We start from the raw sequence: 24,053 nt of genomic DNA, 5'->3' as shown, positions 1-24,053 counted from the left end.
GGTTGTCTGTTTTAGGTGTTGGTTGAGGGATAAATGCAAGGGAGAACTACCTTTCTCTTCTTCAAATAGAGCCATGGGGTCTTTTATGCCCACCTCAGAGAGCAGACAGGGCCTCAATTTAACGTCTCATCCAAAAGACAGCACCTCTGACAGTGCAGCACTCCCTCAGTACTGCTCTGAAGTGTCAGCCTAGATTTTGTGCTCAAGCCTCCGGAGTGGGACTTGAACCCACGACCTTCTGACTCAGAGGTGAGATTGATACCATTGAGCCATGGCCAGCAACTTCACTACACGGAAACACTTGGAAAACCGAGGCTGCGAAATTCCCGCGCTTAGTGCCGGCATTTAAGGTCGGTTTCGGCAGAAAAATGGTGGGGGCCTCGCTTCCAGCCAATTCCAGCGCGGGCCGCGGTGGTCGCCATTTTGGGCAGGTCAGTAGCGCAGTCGTTGCCTGCATGCGGCAGAAGAATGCTAATGAGGCAAATCGGGACACCAAACCAGTGTGCAATGCTGAATTGACGCACGACCTGCTATCTTGGACATCACCCCTTGACTCTCCAAAGCACGCACACCTGAACGTTAGTTTAGCTGCACGACAGACACCCCACCAGTACTACTTCAAGGGACACACGCAACTTTGGGTTAAGTTGCTTTTTGCTTTTGTATTGGTTCCTGTACAGTTTATTTGAGTTGTGGCTTGGTGTAAGACATTTAAAAAGTTGTTAAAGTGTGCAGGGAGTTGCTGCTGGATGTTTGCAAGGCTTTGGCTCTTAAAGGAAGGTCTTTGAGAACACCACTTGCTCACAGTCCTGGGGGCTCTAGTTGCAGTCCCGATGACATGGAGATGGAGCAGAGGCAGCAAAGGGGAGGAGGAGGAAGAGGAAGAAGCTGAAGAGGAAGAAGCAGAAGAGGAGGAAGCGGAAGAGGAGGAGGAGAAAACCGAAGGATGGAGGCAACCCGGACAGCCCCCTTCTGGCCAGGATATCTGAGACTGAATCATCTGCCTGAGGTACCAGTGAACGTAATCCCAATTCCTCATTCAACGTTTGTCCTGCACCTTATCTTCCCTCTGTTACTGACCATCACAGCGGCCTCTTAGCCACAATGCTGAAATAAATGCCACCACAAAAAAAACGTTCCAATCCAACTTTATCCATATAGGCATTTAATATTACATCAAAAAATCAACTAATCAACCTTGTGCACTCCCTTAATGACTGTCTCGCGTGTGCCTTTGGCTATCCTAGTGCTCCTACGCAGTGCTACCCCAGTGGCTGCAGCATGGCTGGTGGAAGGCTGCTGTCTTTCAGTGGGGGAGACCAGAGATGGCCTTGCCACGTGCAGATCCCACGTCTAACCTATCCTCTAAAGTACGCGGAGTATCAGTATCTGAGATAATGGCTGGGAATGTGAAATCGAGTGACGGTGTTTCTTCTTCTTCTTCTTCTTCACTCTCCTCTCCCTTTTCTTGTTCAACCACTGGCTGGACAGGCTGGATTTCTTGGTTGTCTGAAATGAGAAAGGCACAAGGGCAGGGTTGTGGTGAAGGGAGGGGGGAAGCAAGAGGTGCATGCTCACACCACGTGCAGATTGTAAATCAGTAGAGATTGCGGGATGAGGGGGAAGTGGGATGTGAGAAGGAGGATAACGTATGAGGATACCGGCATCTTGTATTCTTTCAGACCCGCCGCTGGCCATGGGCTCAGCCATGCTTATGCCAAGAATGGCCAGCACCGTCTCCTCCATGGGGGTAAGGTGACGCAGGCGAGCCTGTCCCCTGCCAGTTAAGCTCCTCCAGCTTTTCCTGCAAGAGAAAGGGAAGTGTGTCAGTGAGTGTGGTGTAATGTGTTTGGGTGATTTGGCTGTCATGGTTGAATAACTGACCGTGTTCAAGTTGTGAAATGTGGGTGTGAGGCTTGCAGCAGTGGTAAGTGTGTGAGGGTGAGGTGAAGCTATGAATGTGAGGTGTGCCTCATGTTTGGTAGAGATTGTTGGTAGGTGAGTGATGGAGGGTATGGTGCATTGAGCAGTTTGTGAGGCTAGTGGTGCAGTTGGTAGGAGACGGCTTTTGAAGATGCATTCACTGACCTTGACCACTCGTCTGAGGTCAGTAGACTTCTTTGGGTACTGGAGCCACGTCCTGGGGGCAACACTGCTGGCAGTGACCGCCTCAGCGATCTGGTCCTACATCCTTCTTACAGTGTTTCTGGAGGGCCTCCTAGCCCCCTGTGGGTAGAGGACCTCTCTTCGAGTGTTCACCCCTTGCACAAAGGCCTCAAATGCTGAGTCCGAGTCCCTGGGTGCCCTTTCCCTGGCCTGCTGAGCCATTTTGGTTTGTGCTGAAGCAGTTCTAAAATTTTTGATCACCAGAATGTGGCTCACCTTTAAGAGGTGCAGACTGCCTTTAAGAGGCGTAGGCTAACTTTAAGTAAAGGTAGCCTTGCGCAAACATCGTGAACTTTGGCCCCCTGTTGGGCGCACAGCCTGAACGCTGGGCTGTGCGCTGCTGCCATGCAAAGTAGCAAAATTCGTGCTGCCTGAACTCCTTTCAACGGGTGCATCGCGAACCCCGCACCCGTTTTCAGGCTTAATCCAATTTCACCACCGCGCACCCCCCCCCCCAATGTCAAGAGTAAATGCCTTTGTAAAGCAGTGAGATAATAAGACATGTAGTGTAAATGGAATAAAAGTGGATCTATGAATTTTAGAAAATAAACTCCAGGTGAGTGAACCTTTGGCTCAGTAGTATCATTCCTGCCTCTGGGCCAGAAGGTGCAGGGTTCAAACTCCCACTCCAGACAGTCCCGGTGAGTGGGGACTGGAGCATTGGCTCTGAATTCTGAGTTGACATCCAGCAGGATACTAGTGCCTAGTGGGTGTGGGGGGACCCCCTCATCGTATGGGTTGTGGGAGCCCATAAAACTGTATAGGACTAACCACCCTATCGACTGGTATGAATTGTTACGGCCATGGGAGGAGTGCTCACGCCACGGCCTATCAGACTGTTAACAGCCTGAGAATCTTTCCACTACTTCACACTGTTCTCCAAACTTTGCCAAACCATTTAAGGACCGCTGGTTAATGCACTCACTACTTGGAAATAGTCTAACCGAGTTTTCGATTTTCTGGGTCAGAAATGGGTGCAACCATATATCAGTCAGCCACCAGGGCCCAACCAGAGTTGCTCTGCTAAATTGGTTGTCATGGCGCACATTTGAAGCCCGTAGAATGGGCACAGTGCTGCTGAATTCAAGCCCCAAGGATTTTTTAAATTGCTACCTGCCAACCAGCTACTCATTTGTTGGCTCATTCAAGACCCAAACAGCCGGTTTTCTGCAAGGAAGCCTGCGGTGTGATTCATTGTGATTCCATATTGCAATGGCAATTAATCTTTTCAGGTGAGTAACATGGCTTATCAAAACACGTTCACCTCATCATTTAGGGGAAGAAGATACATAATTAGACAGCAAGGGCATGCAATTAAATTTAAATGGGTTCTGTAAATCCAAGGCCATAGGCAATCTCCAAGCCCCGGTGATCTGGCCCTCTAAGTCGAGGCAAATCAGTCCTACTTCATAGAATCATTGAATCATACAGCACAGAAGAGGCCATTCGGCCCATCGTGCCTGTGCCGGCTCTTTGGTAGAGCTGTCCAATTAGCCCCACTCCCCTGCTCTCTCCCCGTAGCCCTGCAAATTTTTCCACTTCAAGTATTTAGTCAATTCCCATTTGAAAGTTATTATTGAATCTGCTTCCACCTCCCTTTCAGGCAGCGCGTTCCAGGTCACAACAACATGCTGCGGAATTTCCTTTCCTCCTGTCGCCGCTAGTTCGTTTGCCAATTACCATAAATCTGTGTCCTCTGGTTATCGACCCTTCTGCCACTGGAAACAGTTTCTCCTTATTTACTCTATCAAAACCTCTTTATGCTTCTGAACACCTCTATCAAATCTCCCCTTAACCTTCTAAGGAGAACAACCCGTTTCTCTAGTCTCTCCATGTAACTGAAGTCCCCGATCTCTGGAACCATTTTAGTAAATCTCCTCTTCACCCTCTCTAAGGCCTTGACATCCTTCCTAAAGTGTGGTGCCCTGAACTGGCCACAATACTCCAGCTGGGGCCTAACCAGTGTTTTAGAAAGGTTTAGCATCACTTCCTTGCTTTTGTACTCTGCCTCTATTTATAAAACCAAGGATCCCATATACCTGTTCAATTCATCCGGCCACCTTCAAAGACTTGTGCACGTACACCCCCAGGTCTCTGTTCCTGCGCCCCCTTTACACTTGTACCATTTAGTTTATATTGCCTCTCCTCATTTTTCCTACCAAAACTAATCACTTCACACTTCTCTGCGTTAAATTTAATCTGGTATGAGTCTGCCCATTTCACCAGTCTGTCTATGTCCTCCTGAAGTCTGTTACTGTCCTCCACAATGTTTACTACTTTTCCGAGTTTCGTGTCATCATTCAAACTTTGAAATTATGCCCTGAATACCCAAGTCCAGGTCATTAATATATACCAATAAAAAACATTCCTATGCTTCTATTTCTCATTTACCAGTTTGTCCTGTTTCAATTTTGTTCTCCTGGAAGTTTGGAAAGGATTGTTTATTAATGCTGTTGCCTCAATGGTGGTTAAATCCTAACTCAGAACACTAAGTTCTGTTGATGTCACAGCAAAGATGCTACAAAGGTAACTCAAACACAGAACCACAAAGTGCAAGTATTCTTTTTCACTCGTTAAGACATTTTTGGGACTTGAAATTTGATGGGGCGCTGAAGGGCCCAATATGGCGTGTAGCGTGTGTGCACTCAGTTTGCACCGGAAGTGCGCCGCACACCATATTGGTTAGGGCACCCAGTGATCATCCTGGACTTCGGTTTGAAACGGGCGTTAAGCCCATTGCCTGTGCAAGATTCGTGCCACATTGCCAAATCGTGCGTGCTACTGTCAGTTTTCTCGGGTGACAGCAGCCAAACCAACAGACCTTAAAGGGACCGCTTGAGGCTGCCACCAAAAAGGTAAGTACTGTACGCAAGTTTATACTTCCCTGAATGTGGAGGCAGGAGCAGCGCCAGTGTTACCTCTGACTCCATTGCCAGCCCGAGCTCGCACCCCTCCTGATTGCTTCACACCTAACCCACCCCCCCACTCACTCAGTCTATCTATATCCCTTTGCAGCCTCATTGCGTCCTCCTTACATCTTACTTTCCCATCTAGCTTTGTATCATCAGCAAACATGGAATATTGCACTCGGTCCCTTCATCTAGGTCATTGATATAAATTGTAAATAGCTGAGGCCTAAGCACTGATTCTTGCGGCACTCCACTAGTTACAGCCTGCCATCCCGAAAATGGCCCGTTTATTCCTATCCTCTGTTTTCTGTCCATTAACCATGCTAATATATTACCCCCAATCTCATGAGCCCTAATCTTGTGTCTTCTTCTTAGGCAGTCCCTCGGAACCGAGGATGACTTCCTTCCACATTAAAAATGAGTTACATAGAAACATAGAAACATAGAAGATAGGAGCAGGAGTAGGCCATTCGGCCCTTCGAGCCTGCTCCGCCATTCAACGAGATCATGGCTGATCATCCAAACCCTAGCACCCGGTCCCTACACCGACAGCCATCCCACCCAAGCCCTATCCCCGTAACCCCGTAACCCCACGTATTTAATCCCCCCTAACACTAAGGGTCAATTTTTAATTTTTTTTTTTATCATGGCCAATCAACCTAACCCGCACATCTTTGGACTGTGGGAGGAAACCGGAGCACCCGGAGAAAACCCACGCAAACACGGGGAGAATGTGCAAACTCTCTGATGAGTCCAATGCAGGACCTACAGTCTCTGTCACAGGTGGGGCAGATGGTGGTTGAAGGGGCGGGTGGGTGGGGTGCTTGGGTTGACGTGCGCTCCTTGCGCTGCCTGCACTTGGCTTCCACTTGCTCCCGGCGAAGAGACTCGAGGTGTTCAGTGCCTTCCCGGATGCTTCTCCTCCACTTTGTGTGGTCTTGGGCCAGGGATTCCCAGGTGTCATTGGGGATGTTACACTTTTTCAAAGAGGCTTTGAGGGTGTCCTTGAAGTGTTTCCTCTGCCCACCTGGGCCTCTCTTGCCGTGCCGGAGCTCCGAGTAGAGCGCTTGTTTTGGGAGTCTCGTATTGGGCATGCGGACAATGTGACTCGTCCATCGGAGCTGATCGAGCGTGGTCAAAGCTTCGATGCTGGGGATGTTGGCCTGAGCGGGAACACTGACATTGGTGCGCCTATCCTGCCAATGGATTTGCAGGATCTTGCGGAGGCAGCATTGGTGGTACCTCTCCAGTGCTTTGAGGTGCCTGCTGTACATGGTCCATGTCTCTGAGGCATACAGCAGGGCGGGTATCACTGCTGCTCTGTAGACCATGAGCTTAGTGCCGGGTTTGAGGTCCTGGTCTTCAAACACTCTCTTCCTCAGGCGACCGAAGGCTGCACTGGCACACTGAAGACGGTGTTGGACTTCTTCATCGACGTCTGCCCTTGTTGACAGTAGGCTCCTGAGGTATGGAAAGTGGTCCACGTTGTCCAAGGCCTTGTCGTGGATTTTGATAATCGGGGGGGGCAGTACTGTGCGGCGGGGGCAGGTTGGTAGAGGACGTTTGTCTTACGGATGTTTAGTGTAAGGCCCATGCTCTCGTACGCTTTGGTGAAGGTGTTGCCGATGGTTTGGAGTTCGACCTCAGAGTGAGCGCAGACGTAAGCGTTGTCTGCAAACTGTAATTCGACGACAGAGGATGGGACGACCTTGGATCTGGACTGGAGGCGATGGAGGTTGAACAGTTTCCCGTTTGTTCTGTAAATTAGCTCCACTCCAATGCGGAGCTTACTGAGGGTGAGATGGAGCATTGCAGCAAAGAAGATCGAGAAGAGCGTTGGTGCGATGACACAGCCTTGCTTGACCCCGGTTCGTACATGAATTGGGTCTGTGGTGGAACCGTTGGTCAGGATCACGGCTTGCACGTTGTCGTGAAGCAGGTGGAGGATGGTGACAAACTTTTGAGGGCAGCCGAATTTGAGGAGGACACTCCATAATCCCTCACGGTTGACAGTGTCGAAGGCTTTTGTGAGATCAAAGAAGGCCTTGTACAGCGGTTGATGCTGTTCCCTGCATTTCAATTGTAATTGATGTGCAGTGAAGATCATGTCCATTGTGCCCCTTAGTGGGTGGAATCCGCATTGCGACTCTGGGAGGAGCTCTTCGGCCACTGGGAGAAGGCGATTGAGGAATCTTGTGTAACAACCTCTTGTGTGGCACCTTATTGAATACCATCTGAAAATCCAAATATACTACATCCATTGGTTCCCCCTTATCTACCCTGCTCGTTACCCCTCAAAAAACCCGAATGGATTTGTCAAACATGATTTCTCTTTCATAAATCTGTGTTGACTCTGCCTAATCATATTGTAATTTTTCAAGTGCTGTGTTACCACGTCCTTAATAATAGATTCTAGCATTTTCCCTACTATTGATGTCAAGCTAACTGGCCTATAGTTTTCTGTTTTCTCTCTCCCTCCTTTCTTGAACATTGGGGTTACATTTGCTACCTTCCTATCCACGGGGACGATTCTAGAATCTACAGAATTCTGGAAGATCTTTCTAGTACTTTTTCTTTATTAATATTAATTACGTACTTTAAGTTCCTCACTCTCATTAAACCCTTGGTTCCCCACTATTTCTAATATGTTATTTTTGTCCTCTACTGTGAAGACAGACACAAAATATTTGTTTAATGTCTCTGCTATTTCCTTATTCCCCATTATAATTTCTCCTGTCTCTGCATCTAAGGGACCCACATTTACTTACACTAATCTCTTCCTTTTTACATACAGTACTTGTAAACGCTCTTACACTCTGTTTTTATATTTCTTGCTAGTTTACTCTCATATTCTATTTTCTCCCTCTTTATCAATTTCTTGATTATCCTTCGCTGATTTTTAAAACCCTCCCAAACCTCAGGCTGACATTTTTGGTATCATTGTAAGCCTTTTCTTTTAATCTAATACTCTCCTTAGCTTCTCTAGTTAGCTATGGCAGGCAGGACCTTAGGGGTTTTAAGCAAACCTCAGCTGCACTGCATGAAGATCTGAACCAGTGTTGCATGGAGTTACATTGTCCTGAAAATCCCCAAGTGGTCAATATAGATCCACATTTCACCAAAGCAACGTATCACAGGTATTGGAGATCGAAAACTGTCTTTGTGGGTGTCACACGAAACACGATGAACTGACTGGTTATGCCATGGGCCCCCTGATAATCAAGAGGAAAGAAGTACACCAGTACGCCCAGTAATTTGAGTGTGCTTGCCTTAGGGAGACTGTGACGGAATTTAGCAGCAGATCTGCTAAATAGCCAATTCAATCAACCAGCTAATGAGACCCATTATTGGTGTCAAGCACAGGTTGAAAAGCCTAAAGCATTGTAGAAAGGAACAGGTGTTGCATGTTCTAGACCAGTGAACGTACCTGGAGAATGAGAGGCTGAACACACAGATCACATTTAGGGAATTATAACTTGGTTGGACTTGGTACTATGTCCAGAGAGTGTACTTTATTAGCAAGCTGCAGGAATGGGAGGGCTGATAGTACTGTAGGAGGTGGAAAACATGTAGGTGAAGTCACATATTTTGAGGGCATGGTAAAGTCATAGGGAGGACAATTCCTGCAAGGGGTAGGCGAGCTAATTATCAGCAGGTCTCCTCAATGCGATCCTGGCGAAGGCTCTTACAGCTGTCAAACGTAATTCTCTAACTATATCCTCAATGTCCTGTATATCTTCTCCTTGTTGGTGTTAAGTACCCTCTCCCTCTTGGTGCTCCATGTGATTCCTCATTGCACTGCTGTGTTATGAAATGCAGCGCTAATGATAACTTTGGGATCCACACTATAGGATAACTTCTGATCTGTATACTTTGCCATGCCTTTGGCATGCTCAACTGTAGTACTTGTGGGTACATGTACCTCATTGTGCCTGTACACAGCTGCTGTAGAGGTGTCATGGGCCATGGCTGCAGAGGGCAGCCTCGAACTCCTTGCACTTTTCTTCCTGGGTCAAATAATGAGGGCAGAATGGATTGCCTTAAAGTAAAGGCATCATGACCACTGTCGGGGAAATGAGCATTGACCTGTGTGATCCTGTGCAGTTGGTCACAGATGATCAGCACATTGATAGAGTGGTAGCTCTTTCCATTCATGAATGCACCATTATTGTGCACGAGTGGTCATGGCTAAACGCGTGCAAAGAATGACACCCTGCACTTTGAGAGATCCAACCATTTGCAAAAAACCTAGGGCTCCCCCTTCCTTCAAAAGTCAGTTGTCTATGAAAAAAGTGATGATGTTGCTTGTTCTAGCAAACAACATGTCAAAGTCACCTGCTTAATACATCTGCATAACGCAGATTGATATTGACTGATATTGCTCATGTCCTCTGTGAGGGCCTAGAATGAGTTCAGGGTTGAAGTGGCACTGGTACACATTGGCAGTGCCTTGTTTTACCCTGAGGTTTGGCCATAGATCAGCCTGTAGCATGTGTCACAACTCTGTCATAGCCTCCCTGGTGAACTGACGTCTCCACAAATATTGTTGCTCTATCTCTATTTTTGCCTGTGTTTGCACTGAAAGACTAATAACACAGCCCTCCTATGTTGTAATCTGGCATGCCTTCCATTCCTTTGTTCGTCCTCCTCTTTTTCTTAGTCTAGATAGTACAAATAAAGAGCAATACCCATAGGACACCCACTGAGTCATGGGAGAGGGTGAGGCAGAAATGAATGCCTTGAAAGTCGAACTACAAAGTCCCTAAACCCAGAACAAAAAAACAAGACAGGCAAAAGTAGAAAAAAAAGTAAATTTAAATCATACCTAAAAGATCTTGACGATCCCTTTAAATATATTTGCATTGAAAGGCAGTCTCGTAACTTTAGACTCTCTAATGCAAATGGGTGAAATTGAGAAGCCCTGAAAGAAAGAAAATAAAGACTTGCATTTATATAGCGCCTTTCACGACCACCGGACATCTCAAAGCGCTTTACAGCCAATGAAGTACTTTTGAAGTGTAATCACTGTTGTAATGTGGGAAACACGGCAGCCGATTTGCGCACAGCAAGCTCCCACAAACAGCAATGTGATAATGACCAGATAATCTGTTTTTTTTTGTTATGTTGGTTGAGGGATTAATATTGGCCAAGACACCAGGGATAACTCCGCTGCTCTTCTTCGAAATAGTGCCATGGGATCTTTTACGTCCACCTGGGAGAGCAGACGGAGCCTCGATTTAACATCTCATCCGAAAGACAACACCTCCGACAGTGCAGCACTCCCTCAGTACTGCACTGGAGTGTCAGTCTAGCTTTATGTGCTCAAGTCTCTGGAGTTGGACTTGAACCCACAACCTTCTGACTCCAAGGCAAGAGTGCTACCCACTGAGCCACATCTGACGTAAAGGCCAGAAAATGATGTTGCCATCTAAATGACATCACTTCTCCCACATTATAATATTAGAATGAAGCTCCAGCCTATTATAGTGGGAGCTTTGGATGCCTTACAGAATCCATACAGAAATGAGTAGAGATCTGGCGTCACTGATTTCCGCCTATTGTTCCGCCCCATTGTGCTCATTTATTGGGGTGTAAGGGGGACAAAAATTGATCCCCTTCAATCTATCCTGGAGTCTTTTTTAAAATTTATTTGCTTATGGGATGTGGGCGTCGCTGGCAAGGCCAGCATTTATTGCCCATCCCTAGTTTCCCTTGAGAAGGTGGTGGTGAGCTGCCTTCTTGAACCGCTGCAGTCTGTGTGGTGAAGGTAATCCCACAGTGCTGTTAGGGAGGGAGTTCCAGGATTTTGACCCGGTGACGATGATGAATCGGCGATATATTTCTAAGCCAGGATGATGTGTGACTTGGAGGGGAACTTGGAGGTGGTGGTGTTCCCATGCGCCTGCTGCCCTTGTCCTTCTAGGTGGAAGAGGTCGTGGGTTTGGGAGGTGCAGCCAAAGAGTTGCTGCAGTGCATCTTGTAGATGGTATGCAGTCTTGTCGTTCTTGTAGAGTGATTTAAGCAAGGGAAAGTCTTGCGTAGGTTGAAATGTTCCATTAAATTATGTACAGTCAAACTGTTTTTATCCACTGATACTCAATAGCATATTTCAGAAACATGGATTAAATAAAATTGTACAGTATATTGGATATTTTTCACCAACCATTAAAATGACCGATTTACATAAAGCTTTTAAGAAAATTGGAACCATAAAACGGGTAGTGTGATTTATAGACTAAATTTTATAGTACTTATACAATTGGTGGGTAATTAATGGCACCTGGTGTCTTTTGCAATCTGAATTCCCACTGAGAGCAATTTATGGGTCTGCAAAGCTCACGAGTACAAATTTGTATTGGCACCTGTCCAAATTACTGTCAAAGTGTTCAGCTTAAATTCCACAGCCTGGTAACATTCCCTCAACCCCATGGTTGTTGAATAACAAGATTCCTATATAGAAAAATAAAAATCTACAAATGTATGTTTGCAAAAGAAAACCACGGGCCCAAAATTCTGGCAGGATAGGAGGACAGAGGTGGGGAAGATCGCCCATAGCGGGAAGAAGGGCACGAAATGTGGATCCGCCAAGTCTCTGCCACACTTGTACTCGAGCCCAAATTCTTATTGGGGAAGGAGTACTCGTGAGTCATCCAACTGCTCCCCATCCCTCTAGGTGACACGTGGCGGATGTATCTGGGGGGGGGGGGGCGGGGGGCAGGGGGCGAGGGGTAGGTGGGCGGGGGGCGAGGGGTAGGGGGCCGGCGGGGGGGCGAATAGCTGAGTCACTTTCACTTCTGCTGAGTCCATCATCCAGATTCAAGTCTTCCTTGGCTACAGGTCTGGCTCCAGGAGTTGACACAAGTCTTAGATTGCGTCCCAGTTGAGGCCCAACCTTGCTACATACCGTTCCTCACTCAGGTCTAGGTTGGTGGCGTGTTGGAAGTTCTTTTGCCGTATTAGGTGCCACCCAACTCTGAGTGTTTCCCTCCTATGGCCTTGAACTTCCTGGGTCGTTGACTCATGCTGTTTCTGCTGCTCGTCCTCCAAGGTATCTATCATTGATGTTACATGCAAGCTGCTAGAGTTCAGAGAAACACTTCTCCTTTATCCAATTATCTCCTATACTCTCGCTCCCTTTGCCAGCTTTAAATGAGAAAAATTAACTCACTGTGGGAATGAAGTATATCCTGGGTAAATTTGCACATTTTGTTTCAATTGTAAAGCAAGCAAAAAGGTTGTTAATGGTGGGTTGTTGTGTTAAGCTGCATTAGAAATATTTACCTCGGTGAGCAAGTTTAGAAGTACAGTACGTGCAAAAGATGACACCTATTCAATTAATGCTAACTCACAGAATTACTGCTCCCTAACACACAATTAGTGTGTACACAAGTTTGTATGCACAGAGCAAATTAAACCCCCTGGGAGGTTATGCAAGATCTACTTAAACAATCATTTGTTTATTAAAATCTAAATTAGCACCTCCAATAACTTGCAGTACTGGGCCTACTACATGCGGAATATTGCTTCTGTTTAAAACACTTGCATCTGCTAAGCTGAGAATCGATCCAACAGCAAGGGGAGGTGAGAGGTGCTTCTTACAGGAGTAGATACAGGTCCATGAGATCTGAAACTTTGACAGTAAAGGTACCATTTTTTGAATGTTGCCATGGTGATTTCTAGGGTTATTTTTCTGCCTTCGTGTCCCTGGCACAGTGGGCGTGTCCCAGAAGACATATCGGAATATCGAGCACAGTGTGCCCGTTGTAAAGCCACTTCCCATTTTCTTCATTTAAAGGAAGAAAATTAGAACGTATAAGTTCATAATACAAAGCATGCTTGCCACAAGTCTGCATCGATAATAGGACGCCCAACATCTGCCAATCTTTTCACTTGTCCTTTCACTTCCTTGTTCCTTCGTTTCTCCCCTTCCCTCCTCCTCTCCATTGACCTCCTGGCTTTGGTACATATCCCTGGATGCCAAGCGTCCATTTGTCATGTGTGAGCCTGAATGGCGAGTGTTGGCAAACAGTTTGGCCATAGTGAGGGCATCACAGTGGAGCCTGATCCTGTCCTGACCCGACAGCCACAGAATGTCCTTTCGGTAGGATCACTAGTTATCGACCAGGAGTGAGAAGCTGGCTGATCTTCTCTTCCAAACCTACTAGTGCCCCGACTGCCTTCCCATGTTCTACTGGCATTATAAACCTCTAAAATCACAGAAGAAAAAATAGTTCAAACTGTTCCTGTAAACAAAGTGTTCTTCTATAATTTAATCTGTTAATTGGCACTAAGAGGATACTCACTGGCGGACAAAAGAGATAGTCAGGCCAGGTACTTTCTGTAGATGTTGGGAGAAGAAAGAGAACTACTTTGTAAGAATATTAATTATCATAGTTTAACATAGCAATCGTAATAATCTGAGCTAGAATTTACCATACCAGCATTTCTTTCTTTATGAGGTCCTAGTTAAGTTTAACAGCTACAGAAAAAATATATGTTGTATTAAGTGTCAGCTTTGGCTCAGTGGCTTGCGCACATAATCTAGGCTGACACTTCAGACCAGTACTGGGGGAGCTCTGCACTGTCGGAGGGGCAGTACTGAGGGAGCTCTGCACTGTCAGAGGGGCAGTACTGAGGGAGCTCTGCACTGTCGGAGGGGCAGTACTGAGGGAGCTCTGCACTGTCAGAGGGGCAGTACTGAGGGAGCTCTGCACTGTCGGAGGGGCAGTACTGAGGGAGCTCTGCACTGTCGGAGGGGCAGTACTGAGGGAGCTCTGCACTGTCAGAGGGGCAGTACTGAGGGAGCACCACACTGTCAGAGGGGCAGTACTGAGAGAGCTCTGCACTGTCGGAGGGGCAGTACTGAGGGAGCGCCACACTGTCGGAGGGGCAGTACTGAGGGAGCGCCACACTGTCGGAGGGGCAGTACTGAGGGAGCGCCACACTGTCGGAGGGGCAGTACTGAGGGAGCGCCACACTGTCGGAGGGGCAGTACTGAGGGAGCGCCGCACTGTCGGAGGGGCAGTACTGAGGGAGCGCCGCACTGTCGGAGGGGCAGTACTGAGGGAGCTCTGCACTGTCGGAGGGGCAGTACTGAGGGAGCTCTGCACTGTCGGAGGGGCAGTACTGAGGGAATTCTGCACTGTCGGAGGGGCAGTACTGAGGGAGCTCTGCACTGTCAGAGGGGCAGTACAGAGGGAGCTCTGCACTGTCGGAGGGGCAGTACTGAGGGAACTCTGCACTGTCGGAGGGGCAGTACTGAGGGAGCTCTGCGCTGTCGGAGGGGCAGTACTGAGGGAGCTCTGCACTGTCGGAGGGGCAGTACTGAGGGAGCTCTGCACTGTCAGAGGGGCAGTACTGAGGGAGCTCTGCACTGTCGGAGGGGCAGTACTGAGGGAGCTCTGCACTGTCAGAGGGGCAGTACTGAGGGAGCTCTGCACTGTCGGAGGGGCAGTACTGAGGGAGCGCCACACTGTCGGAGGGGCAGTACTGAGGGAGCGCAACACTGTCGGAGGGGCAGTACTGAGGGAGCGCCACACTGTCGGAGGGGCAGTACTGAGGGAGCGCCACACTGTCGGAGGGGCAGTACTGAGGGAGCGCCACACTGTCGGAGGGGCAGTACTGAGGGAGCGCCACACTGTCGGAGGGGCAGTACTGAGGGAGCTCTGCACTGTCAGAGGGGCAGCACTGAGGGAGCGCCACACTGTCAGAGGGGCAGTACTGAGGGAGCTCTGCACTGTCGGAGGGGCAGTACTGAGGGAGCTCTGCACAGTCGGAGGGGCAGTACTGAGGGAGCTCTGCACAGTCAGAGGGGCAGTACTGAGGGAGCTCTGCACTGTCGGAGGGGCAGTACTGAGGGAGCTCTGCGCTGTCGGAGGGGCAGTACTGAGGGAGCTCCGCACTGTCGGAGGGGCAGTACTGAGGGAGCACCACACTGTCGGAGGGGCAGTACTGAGGGAGCTCTGCACTGTCGGAGGGGCAGTACTGAGGGAGCTCTGCACTGTCGGAGGGGCAGCACTGAGGGAGCTCTGCACTGTCGGAGGGGCAGTACTGAGGGAGCTCTGCGCTGTCGGAGGGGCAGTACTGAGGGAGCTCCGCACTGTCGGAGGGGCAGTACTGAGGGAGCGCCGCACTGTCGGAGGGGCAGTACTGAGGGAGCGCCACACTGTCGGAGTGGCAGTACTGAGGGAGCTCTGCACTGTCGGAGGGGCAGCACTGAGGGAGCTCTGCACTGTCGGAGGGGCAGTACTGAGGGAGCTCTGCGCTGTCGGAGGGGCAGTACTGAGGGAGCTCCGCACTGTCGGAGGGGCAGTACTGAGGGAGCACCACACTGTCGGAGGGGCAGTACTGAGGGAGCTCTGCACTGTCGGAGGGGCAGTACTGAGGGAGCTCTGCACTGTCGGAGGGGCAGCACTGAGGGAGCTCTGCACTGTCGGAGGGGCAGTACTGAGGGAGCTCTGCACTGTCGGAGGGGCAGTACTGAGGGAGCCCTGCACTGTCGGAGGGGCAGTACTGAGGGAGCGCCGCACTGTCGGAGGGGCAGTACTGAGGGAGCGCCACACTGTCGGAGTGGCAGTACTGAGGGAGCTCTGCACTGTCGGAGGGGCAGTACTGAGGGAGCTCTGCACTGTCGGAGGGGCAGTACTGAGGGAGCGCCGCACTGTCAGAGGGGCAGTACTGAGGGAGCTCTGCACTGTCGGAGGGGCAGTACTGAGGGAGCGCCGCACTTTCGGAGGGGCAGTACTGAGGGAGCTCCGCACTGTCGGAGGGGCAGTACTGAGGGAGCGCCGCACTGTCAGAGGGGCAGTACTGAGGGAGCTCTGCACAGTTGGAGGGGCAGTACTGAGGGAGCTCTGCACTGTCGGAGGGGCAGTACTGAGGGAGCTCTGCACTGTCAGAGGGGCTGTACTGAGGGAGCTCTGCACTGTCGGAGGGGCAGTACTGAGGGAGCGCCACACTGTCAGAGGGGCTGTACTGAGGGAGCTCTGCACTGTCGGAGGGGCAGTACTGAGGGAGCTCTGCACTGTCGGAGGGGCAGTACTGAGGGTGCGCCACACTGTCGGAAGTGTCATTTTTGAATGAGACATTAAACCCGTATGCCCTCTCAGGTGGGTGTAAAAGATCCCATGGCACTGTTCGAAGAAGAGCAGGGGAGTTCTCCCCGGTGTCCTTGCCAATATTTATCCCTCATCTAACAGATGATCTGGTCATTATCGCATTGCTGTTTGTGCGCAAATTGGTTGCTGCGTTTCTTACATTACAACAGTGATTACGTTTCAAAAGTAGTTTATTGGTTGAAAGTGCTTTGGGACATCTGGAGGTCGTGAAAGGTGCTGCATAACTGCAAGTTCTTTAATTCTCCGACTATTTGCTTGTTCTTTTACTGTTTAATAAACTTGTTCCACAATTAAAGTGTTATTCTAGATGTTATTCTGCTGCCTTCTGAGGACAATTACTCGAATTAGATTGATCTACTGAAGCAACATTAAATATCCCAGAGTGCTGAGAGAGACTAGGGAGATTTGTGAAGCACTGACGATCATCTTGAGGGAGTCCTTGGACACTGGGGAGGCACCAATAGATGGAAATTGGCTAATGTGGTGTCCATATTCAAAAAGGGTGACAAAACAGACAAAGGCAACAACAGGGCCATTAGTCTTATTTCCATTCCATGGAACTGATTATCAGGGGTAAGCTTGAGGATCAGCTGGATAATAATAACCTAGTTAACAGCAGTCAGCAAGGATTCAGAAGGGGAAGATCCTGCCTGGCCAACCACCTCAACTGCTTTGAGGAAGTGACAACCCAAGTGGACTGTGGGAAGCCCCATGATGTGGTGAACCTCGACTTCCAAAAGGCTTTCGAAAACGTCTATATAAATGGCTACTCATTAAAATCAAAACTGTGGGAATTCAGGGTGAAGCCTAGAAATGGATAAGAAACTGGCTGAGGGACAGAAAACAGCGAGTGCTTGTTAGAGAAGTTAAGTCAGAGTCGAGTGAAGTACAGAGTGTGATGCCTCAGAGCTCAGACTGGACTCACGACTGTTTCCAATTTATATAAATGACCATGGGTCAACTTTAACCTGGAGCAGGTTTCAGGCGGGTGAGGGGGGCGGGGCAAGTGTGAAACGCGCTCACTAACCTAAATTTCAGGGAAAGGGGATTTTAACTCCTGGTCCTCATTTAAATGCCGCTGGTCTACTTCCCACCAGGAACGGGCCTGAAGAGGGCTGGCGAAGATTGGGAGGCCCTTAGTCACCCTCCAGCTTCCAGGTAAGTGGTGGGACGGGGGTTTCGGGAGGAATGAGGGGTGGAGTCAGGTTCAGGGGTGGCTGCGATTTTCTCTGTGGGGCCTGGTCCTGCTCCTCCTGGCCCCCACTAAGGAAAGTTTTAGACTTACCAGACAAGGCCTCTTTTGTCTTCGGATCTGCTTCTGCCCAACGGGCAAGCTGCTGTGGCTTCCCCACTCAGGCCCCGGTTACAATTGTTTCAGGGTCCTACTGACGTCATTGGACCCTGATTTGCATAAATTTATGAGGCTCCGACTTGCTTTAGGCAGGCATTTCATCCGTCTGCAAAACCCCGCAGGTTAAAATTGGAACCGGTCGGGATCTGAGCGGGTAAATAACCTGCTCATTTTTAAAATGGCCACCCGCCAGGTTTTCAGTAGGGCCTGGTGGTGTTAAAATCAACCCCCCACCCCACCCCCCACTAGATTTGGAAACTCAACGCAAAGCGGTCAAATTTGCAGATGATTATAAATTAGGAGAGGCTGTGGAATCGGAGGAGGCGGCTTAAAAATTACAGAATGAGTTGGACAAAATATGTAAGTGGGCAGGACAATGGCAGATGGAATTTACTGCAGAAAAAGTCCCACACATTAAAAGGAAAAATAGACAACATGCATACTTCATAAATAGTCCAAATAGCTAAGGAAGAAGTTGAAAGGGAGCTGGGAATCTTAGTGGAATCAATGCTAAATATATCGAAGCAATGCAGAGCAGCAGTCAATAAAGTCAATTGGATGTTTAAGTACATATCCAGAAAGAGTAGGAGGTAATGATCAAATGTATAGTGCTCTGGTCAGATCACACCTTGAAGATTGTGTCCAGTTCTGCCTGCCAAGAAATAAGAGAGACATTCAAGCGCTGGAGGCAGATCAGAGAAGAACCACAAGGCCAGTGTTGGGTCTGAGTTATGAGGAAAGATTGGAGAGACTCAGGCTTCTCGGCCTAGGATGGAGGTGTCTGAGTGATGATCTTAGAGAAGTGTATAAGATTGTTGTTTAGGAAAAGTTAATCCGGAATATTGTTTTAAGTTAAACTGCGGAAGTAGAACTAGGGGACATAGATTCAAACGAGTAAAAGGTGATATTAGGACTGATATCAGGAAAGTCTTCTTCAGAGAAAGAGTGATCAACATGTGGAATAAATTTCCAGATAGATTACTGGAGGCAAAAACCCCGTAATCATTTAGGGACATAGAAAGATAGGAATTGCTAGTCAAGAAAAAGCCCATCTAGTTGACCTTCTACCATCCTGGTAGTTGCATGATATAATGATAATGGAGTTAAGAGAACAATTGGATGTTAGATTGGAGGGGTTGGGGTATTAGGATTTCTTTAAATGGATGAACTAAGATGGACCGAATGTCCTTCTTCATCTGTAACTATCTAGTGAAGTGCCTGTCAATGGGTTGTAATATCCGAGATTAATGCTAGATAGATTATTATACATATACACGGACTCCTATGTACCTGAGGTATTCCTTTCCAATTATAGTACCAAACCCGCAGTCAGTGTTTGCTGCAGCTCCTAAGTCCTAACCAGTGTGTGCGTCATAAAATGGAAATGTTTTCATCCATTATAGGGGATGCTACGGTTTACCTTCACTCAGCAATCATCTCATCGACTCTCACAGCACAGAAGGAGGCCAGTCGGCCCATTGTGCCTGTGCCGGTTCCTTGAAAGAGCGATCCAATTAGTCCCACTCCCCCGCTCTTTCCCCAGACAGTTTTACAACAGTGTTTTTTGCTCTCATCTTTCTATGGAAAACACATTATTCAAAAATAAATAACCTCTATCCAGATTCTTTTAGAAGTGCTGCAATGCTGTGGTACTGAAATGATGGAGCCAATATGTTGCCTGCTGAATTTACTTTTGTTCCCCTGAACGAGAAACAGCATTTTCTTTCCCTCATTGCACATGTATTCTCGCGTTCTTGGCTGTGAAATAGATCACTATGTGGCAGCAGCGTGCTTCATTACGATGGCAGGGAAAGCAGGTAGCAGTCAGGGGCCTGTTCGATCCCGCAGGACCGTGTTTCCTGTTAATCAGTCGCAGGCAAGTGCTTGCCCTGGCTTTGGAAAAGTCTGTGGCATTCAGGACGCGGCCCTCCTAGCAGAAAGAGAAAGTCTGGCAACAAGGAATGCAGCGGAGAAGCTAAACAGCGGAGGGATTTTACAAAATATAAAACAAAGTATTAGAGCTGCTTCATTAACTGTGATTATATAAGGTATCACCTGAAACCTATTCAATCACTTACTAGAATAAAAGAATATTAATTCTAAATTCTAAATCCAATAGGGAATTCAGGAGAAACTTATTTACCCAGAGAGTGGTTAGAATGTGGAACTCGCTACCATAAGGAATAGTTGAGGAGAATAGCATAGATGCATTTAAGGGGAAGCTAGATAGACACATGCGGGAGAAAGGAATAGAAGGATAGGTTGATAATGCTAAATGAAGAGGGGTGGGAGGATGCTCATGTGGAATGTTTCTGTGCTGTACATTCTATGTAATTCTATGTAATTTTCTTATTTTAATCTTTGCGACCAAGCCATCAGTAACAACTTAACTTCAAAACTGACAGCCTTGCAACATTATAAACAAAATTTAAAAATGTTATTGACCCATTAATGACTGGCATCCTTGAACTGTAAATCAATTTGAATTTTTAAAGAGATGTTGGCCTAAAAATTCGGTTGCTTTGCGCCTCCTGTTAGCGCCCAAAGCAACGAACACCTGGGTGCGGCACCGCCAATGCCTCCCACGAAATTCAGCAGGAGGTTAACGGTGGCAGTAACTGTTAGCACCCTGCGGCGTTGCGCCGCCGGCGATGATGTGATCGCTGTGCGCGTCGCCCCGCTCGCTCCCCGGCCATGATCTTCGGTAGCGACCCCGACTTACCGCCGGACACTATGTCCGACGGGGTCCGGGGGGGAACCTACCTGCGGCTGGGGCAGCGCTATTTAAAGGCGAGGTGCCGGGCGGCCATTCTTGTTGCTGGCCGCCTGCCAGCACCTGCCCCCATTGCCATCCCCGCCCTCCTCTGCAGCAGCCCCCCCCCGCCCCCGCGGAGTGCCGGCTGCGCTCCATGAGCCCGGCACTTCTCTTGAGTGCCGGGCTCTTTTGCTGCCACTCCGATCCCTGGTGACCCAGCTGGGCCTCGGGTCGTGCGCTGGGCCCCTCCCCTTTAATAAGGGGAGGAAGGCCTGCAGTACCACGACGTGCCGCAGAGCGTGGCACTGCGGCACATAGCGCCGCAATATTCACTCGCAGCGCCCCAAGAGGGAGGTGGGACGCTTCCAGTAGCACCCTGCCTCCTTCTTGGGGTGCTACCTGTGAATTTCGGCCGTGGGGGCGCTAATTTTGTCAGGGTTCTAAAAGTAGCGGCCTGGCAAAGTTAGCATCCCAAAGGGGGCGCAACTCAATTTTTCCCCTGTTATTTTGTGCACTCTCACCGAGATATTTCTATCTTCCAATGACTGAAAGAAAGACTTGCATTGATAGCGCTCCTTTCACGGCATCAGGACATCCCAAAGTGCTTTACAGCCAATAAACTACTTTTTGACATGCAGTTACTGTTGTAATGTAGGAAACACGGCAGCCAATTTGCCCACAAACAGCAACGAGATAAATAACCATATAATCTGTTTTAGTGATGTTGGTTGAGGGATAAATATTGGCCAGGTCACCGGGGAGAGCGCCCCTGCTTTTCTTTGAATAGTGCTGTGGGATCTTTTATGTCCACCTGAGAGGGCAGACGGGGTCTTGGTTTAACGTCTCATCCGAATGACAGATTCAATTCCTGCCTCTGTCGGTAACACTTAGTAAACTGTGTTTAGAACCATTTCTTACAATGCGGGAATCTAGAACATTTCGGGCTGGTTTTCTAGCGTGTCCCACTGGCGGGGAACCTCACCCATCAGGAGCGAGTGATTTTCTGACCATTTGTTTAAATGCACTCCTGCAAGGATCCCCACCAGAAATTTACCCCTTATAAGTGAACTTTGCAGTCCTCAGGTCCCCTTGCTAGCTCAGTGATTATTCAGTGAGGAGTTGCACCCTATAGCCCAGGAAGTTCCTGTGTTCAATTCTCGGTCTGCGCCGAATTAGCTCATCCCTTCCCGTCCGGTCATAAAGCTGACTATCATTGGCCTGAGTGTCACTGGGTGGGGGAGGGGCCACAGGTTCCTGCTCCTGATCGCTATCCAGCAATCCCTGCCGAAAGTGTCAGGACAAGTCAACACCGCTTATGGTCGAAGAGCCTCCCAACATACTGAGAAGGCTCACACACGAATAATAGCCACCTGGCCAAGGCGCCCGAGAAACTGCAGCCCAGGAAGCATCGATTGCCTTCAGAAGTGGAGAAAAAGAACTTTATATTAATCTCAGATAAAAGGTGATAATTGAGACTAAGGACAAAATGAAATGGTCTTTAGCAGGTTTGTAGCTGCTGTCGGATGTGTGTTTATACCTCACGTGGAGAGAATGTGTGGTTTTCAGGCAGAAGCGCCTACAGGGGACCCAGTGGAGATAGTCCACTCGAACATAGTGGAATGTCTACCGGAGACAAATTCTACCATTGAAAAGGAAACGCGAAATGACCCGACTCTCTCACGAGTCTACGATTTAATAGTGAAGGGATGGCCAGCACATGGCGAACCACTGTTGCCAGCATTCTCGCAAAGAAGAGAACAGCTGTCAGTGTGCCGAGGAACCTTGATTTGTGGATCCAGAGTGGTGATTCCACCCAAACTCAAGGATAGAGTGCTAAAGGAGCTTCATGAGGGGCATCTGGGTGGAGTGAAAATGAAGAACTTAGCCAGAGCGTTTGTGTGGTGGCCAGGTATCGATGGAGACATCGAAGAAATGACCAAGAGCTGTCTAGGATGCCAGAAGGTCCAAAACGCCCCACCACAAGCCCCTCTACATCCATGGGAGTGGCCCTCATCTCCATGGCAAAGGGTACATATCGACTTTGCTGGTCCATTTATGGACTCAATGTTCTTAATCGCGGTGGATGCACACTCCAAGTGGCCGGAGGTAATAAAGATGTCCTCCACCACCACGGAAAAAACTATCACAGTATTAAGGACCATATTCGCCAGGAATGGGCTGCCTGAACAGATCTGTTCTGATAATGGACCGCAATTTGTATCCGAAGAATTCAGGAAGTTCTTAAAAAACAATGGGGTTAAGCACTACATGTCCGCCCCATACCATCCCGCCATCAATGGATTGGCTGAAAGGTTTGTCCAGACCTTCAAGAAGGCTATAAAGGCCATGGGTAATGAAGACATAAATCTACAACATAAGGTAGATAACTTCTTGTTTGCGTACAGGAATGCAACACATGTGGTTACAAACCAAACCCCCGCCATGATGTTTTTCAATAGAAGACTAAGATGCCGGCTGGATTTGGTCAAGCCAAACGTCAGAAACATAGAAACATAGAAACATAAGGGAGGTAGAGAACCGGCAATTTCAAAGCATGAATGAAAGGCCAACTAGAACCTTCCAGATAGGTCAACCAGTTTTGGCCCGGGACTACTGTACCGAGAAATGGCAGCCTGGAACTATTTGCACACGACTAGGACCGCTGATGTATACCGTGGACATTGGAGAAAGCATAATAAGGCGCCATGCTGACCAGATCATAGAGTCATCCGAAAAAGGACAACCTACACCACAACTCTATACGCCTAGTGATGAAGCAGAGATACCCATAGTATCTACCTCCGATCCGGTGATACTGGAACCAGATAAACCCGACACTAGCATTGAAGCCGAATCGACCTTGCCAAAAGAACCTACTACACCACTGAGGCGTTATCCGGACCGAGTCAGGAAGCCTCCAGAGAGACTGAATTTGTAATTGATTAACTTCAGCAAATGTGTATATTATTGTTCTTGTAAAAATGTTATTTAATGATTACTTAAAATGTTATGTACTATTTATCTAAAAGGGGAGGAATTGTAGTGTATTTACCTTTAAGAGGAACTATGTTTTTGACCAGTAAGAAAAAAAACGATGATGACGTCATACCTGGACGATTAAAAGAAATCTTGGCTAACGCCAAAGAAGTGTTTCAACAGAAACTAGGAACCCTGAAAGGCGCCACCGCCTCAATAAAAGTGGAAGATGCGGCAATTCCCAAGTTTTTTAAAGCAAGGCCGGTGCCATACACAATTCGTCCAGCCGTCGAGGCAGAGCTGGAGGAATTTGGAAAAAGCAGGCGTGTTATCCAAGGTAGATTGGAGCGAGTGGGCAACACCCATCGTCCCGGTCATGAAGAAAACGTTGAATAATGATAAATCTGAAGAACAGAGAAAAGTTCGCATCTGCGTTAGCCAAGATTTCTTTTAATCGTCCAGGTATGACGTCATCATCGTTTTTTTTCTTACTGGTCACCATCAGTGCCTGAATGGAGTGCCAGTCTAAACGTATCTTTCTGATCCATTCACGTCCCAACAACGGTGGACCACCATCTTGCAGAACGTTTCAATACAACTTCTGTATTTCCTTGCCGTTGTATACAACAGGCACCCTTATTTTCCCTCTGGGGTATACTTTCTGCCCCATATATGTCTTCAAGACAATGGATGTGTCTTTCAAAGGTATATGCGGAAATAGCTGCTCGTAATCCCGTCGACTCATGACGTTCAGAGCTGATCCTGTATCTAGCTCCATT

The 24,053-nt window shown here is 48.3% G+C and overlaps 1 protein-coding gene across 1 annotated transcript in view; it reads right to left on the bottom strand.

Annotated features, from left to right (window-relative positions):
* The window catches only part of LOC147107385 (claudin-24-like), a 132,724-nt gene that overhangs the window by 53,221 nt on the left and 55,450 nt on the right, over positions 1–24,053 (bottom strand). The window contains exon 2 of the mRNA XM_086006373.1: positions 9,901–9,996. Coding sequence (XP_085862499.1) covers positions 9,901–9,938 — 38 coding nt within the window. The 5' untranslated portion in view covers positions 9,939–9,996. The remainder of the gene's footprint in view (positions 1–9,900; positions 9,997–24,053) is intronic.

This window comes from Somniosus microcephalus, chromosome 14 (assembly GCF_052327205.1).
Source record: "Somniosus microcephalus isolate GS21.2 chromosome 14, FLI_Smic_1.0, whole genome shotgun sequence".
Taxonomy (NCBI): Eukaryota; Metazoa; Chordata; class Chondrichthyes; order Squaliformes; family Somniosidae; genus Somniosus; species Somniosus microcephalus.
Note: the sequence above shows the minus strand (reverse complement) of the source record. Positions and strands in the feature narration are given on the sequence as shown.